The sequence below is a fragment of the Cajanus cajan genome, chromosome 10 (assembly GCF_000230855.2).
Source record: "Cajanus cajan strain Asha chromosome 10, NIPB_CcT2T_4, whole genome shotgun sequence".
NCBI lineage: Eukaryota > Viridiplantae > Streptophyta > Magnoliopsida > Fabales > Fabaceae > Cajanus > Cajanus cajan.
In genome coordinates this window covers 52,244,645-52,257,562 of record NC_138526.1, presented here as the reverse complement: position 1 = coordinate 52,257,562, position 12,918 = coordinate 52,244,645, and the positions used below count along the sequence as shown (strand labels likewise).

The 12,918-nt window shown below is 28.0% G+C and overlaps 2 protein-coding genes across 4 annotated transcripts; both read left to right on the top strand.

The window, feature by feature from the left end:
* The first annotated feature begins 12 nt into the window (after nucleotides 1-12).
* Nucleotides 13-2,058, top strand: LOC109807707 (Pentatricopeptide repeat (PPR) superfamily protein). Of its 2 annotated transcripts, none has more exons than XR_014430226.1 (2): nucleotides 13-1,448; nucleotides 1,824-2,058. XR_014430226.1 is itself a non-coding variant. In XM_083065644.1 (2 exons), the coding sequence occupies exon 1, from the start codon at nucleotides 13-15 to the stop codon at nucleotides 1,339-1,341; it is 1,329 nt and encodes a 442-aa protein (XP_082921770.1). In that variant the 3' UTR covers nucleotides 1,342-1,348; nucleotides 1,824-2,058. The 2 variants fall into 2 exon arrangements, 1 of the variants encoding a protein (XP_082921770.1); XM_083065644.1 differs by having other exon boundaries at nucleotides 13-1,348.
* A 2,881-nt stretch (nucleotides 2,059-4,939) lies between these two features.
* LOC114916498 (mediator of RNA polymerase II transcription subunit 15a-like protein) lies at nucleotides 4,940-8,940 on the top strand. 2 transcript variants are annotated; one of them, XM_029273288.2, is made up of 4 exons: nucleotides 4,940-5,973; nucleotides 6,168-6,270; nucleotides 6,954-7,065; nucleotides 7,164-8,940. In XM_029273288.2, the coding sequence occupies exons 2-4, from the start codon at nucleotides 6,182-6,184 to the stop codon at nucleotides 7,254-7,256; spliced, it is 294 nt and encodes a 97-aa protein (XP_029129121.1). In that variant the 5' UTR covers nucleotides 4,940-5,973; nucleotides 6,168-6,181; the 3' UTR covers nucleotides 7,257-8,940. The 2 variants fall into 2 exon arrangements, with proteins under 2 accessions (XP_029129121.1, XP_029129120.1); XM_029273287.2 differs by having other exon boundaries at nucleotides 4,941-6,270.
* The last annotated feature ends 3,978 nt before the right edge of the window (nucleotides 8,941-12,918 follow it).

Genomic DNA, 12,918 nt, shown 5'->3' with positions numbered 1-12,918 from the left:
ATTGAGCTCCGAATGAAAATGCGTCGGTTGATTTCCATTTCACATTCAAGTTCAACTCTCCGTGGACCCTCTCAACTTGTCCAATGCTATCTCTCCACAACCACAATCCCCGACGACACCACCGTCCGCCAAACCCTACTCTCTTTCAGCAACGACTGGAAGCGCGCCCTCGACTTCTTCAATTGGCTCGAGCACGAGCACGAGCACGAGCACTTCCGCCACTCCACCGACACCTTCAACCTCATGCTCGACATCCTCGGCAAGTCCTTCGAGTTCGACCTCTGTTGGGACCTCATTCGCCGCATGCACGCTCCAAACCACACCACCTTCCGCGTCATGTTCAAGCGCTACGTCTCCGCTCACGCCGTCAACGACGCCATCAACACCTTCCACCGCCTCCACGACTTCCACCTCAAGGACCACACCTCCTTCTCCCACCTCATCGACGCGCTCTGCGAGTACAAGCACGTACTCGAGGCACAGGAATTACTCTTCGGAAACAACAACAACAACATCGACATCGACATCGACATCGACATCGACATCGACGCTATCGGGAACACCAAGATCCACAACATGGTGCTCCGCGGCTGGTTCAAATTAGGGTGGTGGAGCAAGTGCAACGAGTTCTGGGAGGAGATGGATAGAAAAGGGGTTCGGAAGGACCTACACTCTTATTCAATTTACATGGATATCTTATGCAAAGGTGGAAAGCCTTGGAAGGCTGTGAAACTCTTCAAGGAGGTTAAGAGGAAGGGTTTCAAATTGGACGTGGTGGTGTACAACATTGTCATTCGAGCCATTGGTATTTCCCAAGGGGTTGATTTCTCGATTAGGGTTTTCCGTGAAATGAAGGAGGAGGGTATTAGCCCCACTGTTGTCACTTACAACACCTTGATTAGGCTTTTGTGTGATTGCTATAGGCACAAGGAGGCGCTTGCTTTGCTTCGAACCATGCGTCACGATGGTTGCCACCCCACTGCCATTTCTTACCATTGCTTTTTTGCCTCCATGGAGAAGCCTAAACAGATACTTGTTATGTTTGATGACATGATTCAGAGTGGGGTTAGGCCCTGTATGGACACCTATGTCATGCTCCTGAACAAGTTTGGGAGGTGGGGGTTTCTTCGTCCCGTTTTTATAGTGTGGAATAGAATGGAACAACTTGGGTGTAGTCCTGATGCTGCTGCCTATAATGCCTTGATAGATGCTCTTGTGGACAAGGGCTTGATAGATATGGCTAGGAAGTATGATGAAGAGATGTTGGTGAAAGGACTTTCACCAAAGCCAAGGAAAGAGTTGGGGACGAAAGTGTTGGGAGGAGAATTAGCTGATGATTAGGTTTTATGTAAGTTCCATACAGATGATAGATATTATTGTGCCCTGCGTAGAAAAGCATGTGCTGGGAAATCTTTACATGTAGATCACTTTGCTCATCAACATCATCAGTTAAGAAATAATCACTTTTTCAATCCTAACACAGTTTTTCTTCATTTTAGCTAACAAATCAGTTTCCCCCTCTAACACCTTGCTTTTGTTCTTTCTGCTTCCATTGTCCAGTTTGCCAACATTTTCAATTCTTTTAGTAGATCAACATAGTATTGGCATAAAATCGTCACATCAACAATGATTGTAGGATCATCCTGATAGCAGTTGTTGACTCTGTATATGCCATTGGGAAATTATTATCTTCACTTCACACATTTCATGACACATGATAATTCTTGACCTCAAACTCAGTCCATTTCTTCTCCTTCTAGTTTTTGTTCTTGCTTTGTGGACCTTTTTTCTTTCTTTTTGTAATGCTGTGCTGATTTGAACAGGTTGGGATAATATGTAGAAAGGTGTAATTTCACCCTCTCTGATTACAAGGATTCAGACTCACAATTCTGCTAGTTCAATATAGAAGTATGCAGAAAGGTGTAATTTCGTGTTCTCATTTAGATGGTGAAATATATCTAGAGTCTATATATCAAATGCAATGTGTATTTCATACTATTGGTAATCAACCAACTAAATTTGAGATTTTTATGCCTGAAAAAAAAAAAAAAAACTTAATGCAACGAGGCAAAGGGAAAGGAATAATCGTATGGTGGGATATTTGAACTGATGTGCACAATATACTTTTATTTCATGAAAGTGCAAGTTATATGCAGCTACCAGTATTTTGTACATATATCAAAGGAGAAAACATAGTTTATAACTTTGATTATGATGTTTCAGTACATTTTTGCTGGATCTGGTCAAATTTTGAGATACGAATTACTGAATTAGATTTCCTTCTTTGTTATTAATTGGATCAATTTAATAGGTAAACATTCATTTTGAAGATTCAACGATACTGAATCATTTAGTAAAATAATAGCAATCACAACCAATCAAAAGAAACAACTGTAGTAGTAGTAGAATGCAATGATAAACATATATTAGTGGTTAGGCGCATAGGCTGGTTCATGTTTTGACTTATTAGTCTTTAATTCTTTTGATTAATAATTTGTCTCGTTTTTACAATTAACTATTGTCCTCCCCATTTATGAACAATAATCATTATAGAACCTACTGTTATGCGCAACTCCTGTAACACAGGTCTTGGATTGTTGACCTGGACATCAACTGGATTCATTATATAATGACTTGAATTTTGCATGCTCTGGATAGCTATTGACATTCATTCGAGCAAAATGATTTGTCCCATATTAGGTTTTAAAATTATTCTGAAGTTTGCATTGTGAGGATTAGGAAATCACTTTATAATTTATGGATTTGCTCTACACAACCTTTGATTGCTGATAAGCAATTTGTGTCTTATATGTCACGCCAATCATTCCCTTTTGGAAGAAATCAGGGAGGTTAATCAGCGACTTATTGACACAGTGACACAGTTGTAGACATAAGTAATGAAGAAGTTGATCCAACGGCAGCTGCTGCTGCTGAAGGAACAGAAGGGACCATTGTCAAATGTTCTTTCAATGCTGTGGCTCTCAGTCCGAGCTTAAAATCCGAGTATGCTTCAGCGCAAATGGTGGGCTTAAAACCCTTAACTATATGCATACATATAAAGTATATAGTAATCAAATAAGATAAGTTCAGAAGTGCTTCTTCAATGAATTTTCATCTAACAAATAAAGTTTGAATAACTTTTCAAATTTTGTATGAGAATTGGTGAGAGAAAAATAAAATAAAGATAAAGATAACAAATTGTTGAATCTTGTGATTTATATTGATATATAAAGTCATTTGAGATTCATTTTATCATATGTAAGAATAGGTAGCCAAATCTTATCAAATTGTAGAGTTCAATCCGTGAATCGTAAGATTTTTATAAAATAAAGTTAATAACTGTTATTTTTCAGTCTACAGTTGAAAGAATTGCACAAAGCTGCTACCATAGGTCTGTTAGTTGGGTCCCTATCACTATCTCATGTCTAACTAGAATTATGATATTATTTAAAACATGATCTGAATATTGTTAAAAAAATTCTGCAAATCACTTAAGTTTCAGTCCACAAAGACTCTGTTTGCTCTATGAAGAACATGAGCTTCTGAAAGTGATTCCTGCTACTTACTTCACATCTCTATAAGGTGCCAATAAAGAAGCCCATGTGAATATCCCATATGATTATGGTTCGTGCATCGTGCACACAAGTTCTTAAAGATGGATTTGTTGGGAACTTCTGATCCTTATGTTACGCTAAGCCTGATTAGCGACAAACATGAAGTAAAGAAAACGACTGTCAAGAAGTTATGCAATATCAGTTCTGATTTTTATCGCTGATTCTGTGTATTGTTCAACAGGTATGGTTTTATTAAAGTTGTTTAATGTCCTGGGTTTTTTTTTTTTTTTTTTGTGTTGCCTTTCATATAAACTTTTCTCTAACTGCACAAATACATGGCTCAAATATCTATCTCCATGTTGTTATCTGTTTAGAGTTTAAGTTACTTGTTCTAGTTTCAATCCTCTTGTGTGTACATCTATACCCTTTTCTTTTATACATACATGATGTAATATTGTTGATGTTTCAGGGAACTTTACGGGAAGAATAGCACTACATACCAGTTAGTAAAACTAGATTCCTTTGACCAGCCGACAGTGATGCTTTTGTTTTTGGATTATTAAGACTTTGTAAAACTTGTTTCTTTATGTGACTAATTAATTATATTTAATTGATTAGATTCCAATATCTCTTTTCATTTGATTATTTTGTATATTTACTTTGTTTGCGGTAAAATTAATAGATATTTCAATTGAGTGACAGATAAAAAAAGGGCCATAAAATATAACTCAAAGCTCAGATAGAACAACGATATTAAAAACAGGCCGGGTCAATCGAGGTATAGATCGATGAGTTATGGTTGAATTAGTCACTGACTCACTGGTTGAACATGCATTGATAAGGAGAAGGTATTGTCGATTAAATATAGCAGAAATGTTATTTTTCGCACACGTATACTAACTTAAAATTGTAGTGTAGTGGTAGGAAGTAAATCTAACCATGCAAAGACCCTATTTTGGATACTTTCTCCTGCTTATTTTATATTTTCTTGAAAATAACTTGGGACCTACGCTAAGTACAACAACTTTACATCCTGGCCAGCCCAAATCTGATTAATAATGTCACTATTGACTTAATAACATTTTGAATCCAATAAGTCGGTCAATCTGGTGATAAGTTCGGTTCTCTGTCACTAAGTTTGAGTGATATCACACTCCATAATCCTACATGGAAAGGCAATAAAAAACTTTCCAAAGTGACCCCTCCCGGTTCCTCCACAACTAGCAACCAAACCTATTCTCCTAATTAACACTTAAGAGCACTTCCAATGAGTTGTTTATAAGCAATCTCACTTGTCACATCAACTTAAAAAAGAGCAATTGAGTTGCTTAAAATTTATCAAAATTACTTAGAGTATTTGTAATGGGGTTGCTTATACCCCTGTGTCACATCACTACCAAATCAGCCCTGACCCACTTTATAGATTGCTTAAATTTTAGCTGAGTTGCTTGTAGAGCATCTGCAATGGGGGTTAAGCAACCCCCTGTGCCACATCATTGCCAAATCAGCTCTGACTCACTTTATGTGTTACTTAAATTTTAGCAGTTACATCCATAATACTTAAATTTAAAACTTTATTTAAAGAAATTAAATTCAGTTCTATTTGAATCATAGAATTGTTAATTAAAAATTATTTATAAAAATATAAACTTAATTATTAATTTAAAAAAAATAATTAATTTTAACACACTACCACAACGTAGATTGTGATTGCAAGTGTTATTATATTAACTTGAATTATTATAATTTAATACAAAACATCAATGAAATGAAGAAAAATTTAATACTTTAAATTTTTTACCTTTAACTGATATAATTATTAATGTAATGTGTTAGGTCATATTTATTTATAATAATATTTTTTTATGAATAGCAAAAGATTCATGACACTTAATCAATGGATCATAGATCGAATTATGATTTTTATAAATATATTAAAAAAAATGTAAATTAGGAAGGAATGTCTGTTACGTGTGAAATGCATTTAAAAGTAAACATACCTTATAATAATAATAACAATAAATAAAACTCAAATATTGAACTCCAATAACTATATTCAAATAATTATCAATTTATTCTTTAAAGAAATATAAATTTCATTTGAAAAAATAATGATTAAGAACAAGTATTAGAAAAATTATTATTAAAATTCAAAGATAAAATTGTGTCCAATTTTGGAGAACAACGGATTAAGAGGAGGTGTTACTCTATACAGGAATAAAAATGAGGGAATGGATATGAATACTTTGTTTAATATTGCAATTTTCTTCTTTGCTAATTAAAAATTAATCACCAGATAACAGCTTAGGTTTTCCCCTGCCGTTGCTATTTTGTTCTTCGTTAGAGAGTTATTAATTTTTTATGCATCCTACGTATAAGCTTGGTAAATTGGCATTCTAAGTCGTATAAACCTTTTCTGGTGAGGAAAAAAATATTTGGTTCGTTTAGCTGTTGCTGTGACTACAATTCATGGATGGGCGGTTGGTTTGGCTATGTGAAAACCGATGATTTCTGTGGATTATGTTTTTATCATTTTGGTTCTTTTATATTCATCATTTGTTCGTTCCTTTCAGAATCTGATTTGACAAGAATATTCTGTTTTTGGTGTTTCAGTTTATTAAAATTTGATGGATACCAATAATTGGAGACCTAATCAGGGTACTGAAGCCAATATGGATAATAGTGATTGGAGAAGCCAAAGAATTGTCAACAAATTGTAAGATTCAGTTTTAATATTGTAGTACTGATATCGTTTGTAATTTTTAACTCCACATCAGATATAAATCACTGATTCCGTAGTTTGACAATGTTTCCATGACCATGAGGATTATGGTCTTCTATTCTCCAAGAAATGAAAAAGGAATGTATTTGATAGGAAAAAATAAATAACTAAATTAGTTCTTTTTTCCTCCAAACATGTATTTTTTTTTAATCACTGCTGAAAATTGATTTTATTTTTTTTTCATATCACATTCAAAGTGTATGCATGAATGAGCTTTAGCACATCAGTGTTGCACATATTATTAGATGGGGGAGTGGGATGTTATCATACTTGTGTATTAAACACCAAGTCATTGACATATATCATACATGAGGCACTTGATTATTCATGTTCTTCATGGAATTTGTGGTAAATGGATGTTTACCGGAAATTTATATACTAATGGTAAGATGTCTTTTTCTTATATTTTATATCTAGAGAGGACTTTCTAAGAAGTTACCAAAACAGTCTCTGCTGTGTGCAATCCATTTCTGACACCCATTCTTCTGTACTCTTTTTTTTTTTTAATATATCTTGATGATTTAAACATTCTTGTACCATTTGAGGATTGTCTAATGACCATAAAATTTCAATAATGTATTATTTAGTTATTAAAGTGCTGTCTTTCATTTTTATAGAATGGACACATTAAAAAGACATTTTCCTGTTTCTGGGCAAGAGGGATTGCATGAACTTCGGAAGATTGCTCAAAGGTTTGAAGAGAAAATTTTTACTGCTGCAACAACCCAGGTACATATCGAATTTCAGATTTGTCGATTTATGATTTTGTATGCAAACATATACAATCTGAAAGATTGATTATTTAATGTGGTATTCCCTAATTCCAGGCTGATTATGTACGGAAAATATCTCCGAAGATGCTTGCAGCGGAGACTAACGCCCAAGGCACCGTGGCCCCCAACATACGTCCAAATATGTGATTGTGATTGCAAGTGTTATTGTATTAACTCAAATTATTATAATTTAAGATAAAACATCAATGATATGGATAAAATTGTAATATTTAAAATTTTTTACCATCAATCGACATAATTATTAATTTAATGCCTTAGGTCATATATGTTTATAATAAATTTTTTTATGAGTGGCAAAAAAATTCATGGCACTTAATCAAGGGTTCATAGATCGAATTATGATTTTTGTAAATATATAATTAAAAAAATGTAAATTGAAAAGGGATGTCTGTTACTTGTAAAATGTATTTAAAAGCAAACATACCTTGTTACAGTAATAACAATGAATAAAATTTAAATTTTGAACTCTAATGACTATGTTCAAACAATTATCAACTTACTCTTTAAAGAAATATAAATTCTATTTGAAAGAATAATGATTAAGAACAAGTATTACAAAAATTATTGAAATTCAGAGGTAAAATTGTGTCTTATTGTTCCCGAATCTTCCAACAATAATATTCATAAATTAACAAGTAATGTTAGAGTTTTACTTCTAAAATTGTTAACAACTCTAATGTCACATCACATGAAGCTAACAGTCTTTATCTTTAAAAAATTTAAATTGATCATAAGAGATTTATTTATAAAGCAAAGCATATGTGTGCATAAACAAATAAAATAATTAATTGAATTGTTAATTAAGAAAATGGTCAATTTTTAAATTAAATTATCTTATGTTTCTATTAATTAAAAAAGTTTGATCGTGCACTTCTAATTTACTAAGATAAGAAATAATATTATAAAATAATTAGACAATTAACAAAATCATATCATGAATTCATGATTGGAGGCTTACAATGAATAATTATATCACAACTCTAGAATGAAAGAACTAGTTACACATGTTACTAAAACCCAATAAACAAAGGAAAATATTTAATCATGTTATGAAAAATTCTTCTTCAAGGATTTGGCCTTTAACTTCTTATAGAAACTCAATAACAAATAAAAAAGAATATAAACTAAAGCTATGAACTAGGAAAAAAAAACTAGATAAAAAATTAGATGTCCTTGATGTAATCTAGACATCCCTATTTATACTAAAAATCAAGACTGACTCTTGAAACACAACTGGGCATATTAAAGAGTTCAATTATGCTTAATATATTGGACTTAAGCTTGTTTCATCATACAAAAGGACATATCTATTTAAGGGTGATAGGATGTGCTTAAATTTTTTAAAAGAAGCACGGCAGTACATATTGATAAGCATTGTATTACTTCATAACATGGTCATCAAGAAGTTAAGCATGACCATGCTTGTCTCCGGCCTCTATAATTGCTTTATTTTACTCCTTAATTAAACTAATTTCATTTTTTTTGTATTTTTTTCTTTGTTGCAAACTTGATAAAAAAAAGTGAAGTATTATCAAAGATTTAACATTAAATTAAGACAAAACAACATTAATTACTATGTTCTTATATAACAATTTAATGGTTTAACAATGTCCACCTACTTGCTACTCGTCAAACTTTTGAGAGAGGTTTTTTAGTGTTTAACAATGAATATACTTTCACAATTAAAAAAAATATTGCTTACAGTAATTTTTTTCAAAGTCCTTTTGATACTTTTCAAAGAGATTATTAAATGCAAAAATAATTATAGTTTTTTTCATAAATATTTTTTTGAAAAACAATTTTTTTAAGACATGATTGGCTATTAAATACAAGTGCATTATTCAACAAAGATTCAAATGTTAGTTTGGTACATTATAACATATTAACCGATTTGGCTTAGAAAATTTAAAATAAAAGCTTAATTGTGTTTTTAATCTTTTAAATATTGTAATTATACAATCTCGATCTTTATAGTAAAAAATTTCAAAACTTTAATCAAACAATTTTAGTCTCTCAGGCATCACAATTGTGAAATTTTGATCCCTCAAAATTTAACTAAGCAATTTTAATCTTAGGGGGCATTTGATAGGGGATAAAATTTTTCATGCCAAAAAGTTAAAATTCCAAAGAATTACAGATCTTAGAAATGCCAAAAAGTTATAATTCCAAAGAATTACAAATCTTAAAAATCTTTATTATTGGGAATAACTATAATTTGTTTGGTTATTTATAAAAGTTCCTAAAAATATTTATATAAGATTACTAAGAATTAAATATTTTTATACTTGGTTACAATAATATATTCGAGATATATAAATATTTTTTATAAAAATATTTTTTATTAAAATAATTTTATTAGATATATCTATTTACTTACATCTTATTGCAAATATAACATTAAACTTTTTTTTATGATCTAATTATTTTTCAAAGATAATAAAAAATTAATCATATATATAAACAATTTTGTTATATAACAATATTTGTATTTGGTGAAACTTAAATTATTTTAAAAAGTTAAAAATTTATAGTTAAAATTATTTAAACACAAAATTTAATATAAAAAAAGTTGTTACCTTATAATTAAGAATGATAAAAACCTATTATTTTATTTCATTCAAAAAATAATAATAATAAGTTAACAAATACCATTAAACTGTAAAAATAAAACAAATTTTAATAATATAATTAAAATTGGCAAAATCAAAAAATAATAAGATACAAGAAAAAGAGAAATAGAAATATGGGATAATGGGAGGGAGAGATAGAGGCGGGAGGGAGAGAGAACGGGAGAGAGAGAGATAGGGGGAGAAAGAGAAGTAAAATGAAAGTATTATTTTGTAAATATGAAATTAAACTATATATTTTTTTATTTTAAAAATAAATGTTATGGTCTTTTACATAATTAAAACTTTCTCTCTTAATAGAGAAAGTTAGATTCTCAACCCCTCATAAAATGTTTTGTGAAAAAAATGAGATAAAAATGATTTACAAAGAACAATATTTCCTTAATTTTTTTAAAATAGACATTAAACATGTGAAACTAATATTTTTTAATCTAAGATTCTTAAGAACTTAAAAACTTTTCCATTACCAAACGTTTTCTTAAAATATCACAATTGTATAATTTTAATCTCTCAAATATCATAATTATATAATTTTTAAACTATTTCATTACATATATTATACTTTTCATTCATGTGTTAGATGATAAATATTCTTCATTACTAAAAATAATAAAATATGTAATTTAAATAGATAAAAATATATATAATTATAATATTTAAACAATTAAAATCATACAGTTATAATACTTAAAAGAACTATTTTTTCTAATTAAAATTTAAGAGACTAAAATCATACAATTGTGATTCTTAAGGAAAAAAAACATATTTAAGATATAAAAAAATCAATATTTTCTTCAATTAGTAAATAAAAAAAAAAAGGAATGCTGTATTCTTTTGGCACTAACCAACATTTTGTTTTAACGAATACAATGATATTTGAGGCGGATAAACCCACAATAGAGGATGGAAAATATATATTTATGTAATTTATGGGTGGTAAAATTAACATACTTTAAAAAGCTTCCTGATAAATAGAATTAAATTACTTTTGCAATTTATTTTTATCTTATTTTTTAACCAGTCCGGCAAAAGAAAACTAGTCAAAATGATAACTATATTTTCATAAATTAACTATTAATTAACGTAATAACTTGAGTTCTATACTGCTGTTGAGTTGATATATTATTATACCAATATGATTTTTAATTAATTTAAATTTTATATAAGTATATATTATATAAATATGTAATAATAATAATAATAACAATAATAAATATATACGCAAATTTAAATAATTTTATATTATTTTATATCTTGTATAATTATGATATATGTTTTATATATTTAAAAAAAATGTTTTATATAATCAAACAACTTTTATAAACATTTTTTTATATAATATTTGATATCATATATTGGATAATAAATTCATGAAGAAAGGTGAATGAAGTGATTAATGAATTAGTCAAAAATGGATTTGAGTTTGTCATAGGTGTTCAAGTCTTTAATTTTCCTTCAATAGGAATAGTTTTATCGACAAATATTTTTATTGCGTATTTTTTTTCTTCATATTTTTAGTTTGAGTGTTTAATTTCTTATTCACAAAATAAAAAAACTAAAAAAAAAGAAAGATGAATCATCAATCAACTCAAAATGAATATTAGTTTAAAGTATAGTCTATACAGATATTTAGTTGACTTGTATGTAGAAGCGGAATAAAAAATTTGGCTTAAGGGTTGCCAAGAATTTTCTTTTATTAATTTTTTTAATACTTACATGTAAATATTCAAATATTATAAATAATTTCTTAATTTTTTTTCATCTTTTTTTTATTACATATTATATATATATATATATATATTCCTAATTATAAACTAATATGATAATTTTTATCAATTTATTTATAATATTTTTTTTTATAAATTTTAGGGATCACGAAATTATTCTCATATGGTGCATTAAATTTTGTCAAGCTGCATAAAACGAATTAAATAATTATAAATAAAATAATATTGTTGATAAAAGTAACATTAATTTAATTATACCTTGTCATCCATCATGATCACTTCAATGAAATATTTTTGCTTTGTTATCTAAAGTTTGAAAATCTTCTAAATAGACGAAGAATTATAAATCGTAACTTCCATATAATCAATTAAATATTTACAACATTTTAAATATATCACAATTAATTAAATATATAAATTTATTCATTATTCGAATCACTTACTAGCAGTCCATGTAATACATATTTTAAATATTTATTATATATAATTAGATTTAATATTTATTATATATAATTAAATTTTATGACAAAATATATATAAATAAGATATTTGATTACTTTTTTTTTACGTAGAAATAATAGATTTGATTCCTTTATCTTTATATAGATATATGATATTTGATTTATTATATTTCAAAATTTTAGGAGATGATTGGGGAATATAATTTATTATATCATTAATAATTATGTAAATATAAGATATTTGATTTACTATATCTTATAAAATTTTAGGAGATAATTAGAGAGATATATTTTACTATATGATTATTAATATGATATCCTTTAAAAAAATATTAACATGAAGTGACTATAATTTTATTTAAAAAAATTAACTTCATTGTATACAAACAAAATCAACGAGAAACTCATAACAGAATTATATAAAAATATTATTCTTAAAAAAACATCGAATTATATAATTTAATTGTTTGATTGAATTAAAATATATAATTATTTTATAATATTGTATAACTACTATAATTAAATATATTAATATATTATAATATATAATTGATTGATTGAATTCAAATTAGAAATAAGATATATAATTGTTGTATCATACTGTATAATTATTATAATTAAATATATTCACGTAATAAAATTTATATATAATTTAATTGATTGAATTATAATCAATTTATAATGTTGTATAATATTGTATAATTATTATAATTAGATATATTAATTACTAAAATTAATATATTAATATATTTATAAATAAAAAATAAAAATTATGAAATGTATAGTATAAATTTAAGGATAAAAATATTTAATAAAAAAATGAAAAAAAAAAATACTAAATGAGGCTTTTTTTTAATAATAAATATAAATATGTCATTCAAATTTTTTAACAAATCAAATTAAATCAAAGAAAACTACTTTATAAAAAATATTTGATTAATTCAAAAAAAAAAATTCAACACGATTTAATTTT

Bases quoted from the DNA above. Each gene is read 5' to 3' on its own strand.
- LOC109807707 (XM_083065644.1), top strand. From the start codon at position 13: ATGAAAATGCGTCGGTTGATTTCCATTTCACATTCAAGTTCAACTCTC.
- LOC114916498 (XM_029273288.2), top strand. From the start codon at position 6,182: ATGGATACCAATAATTGGAGACCTAATCAGGGTACTGAAGCCAATATG. The intron at 6,271-6,953 runs GTAAGATTCAGT...TCATTTTTATAG, and splicing joins CAAAGAATTGTCAACAAATT to AATGGACACATTAAAAAGAC. The intron at 7,066-7,163 runs GTACATATCGAA...CCCTAATTCCAG, and splicing joins TTACTGCTGCAACAACCCAG to GCTGATTATGTACGGAAAAT.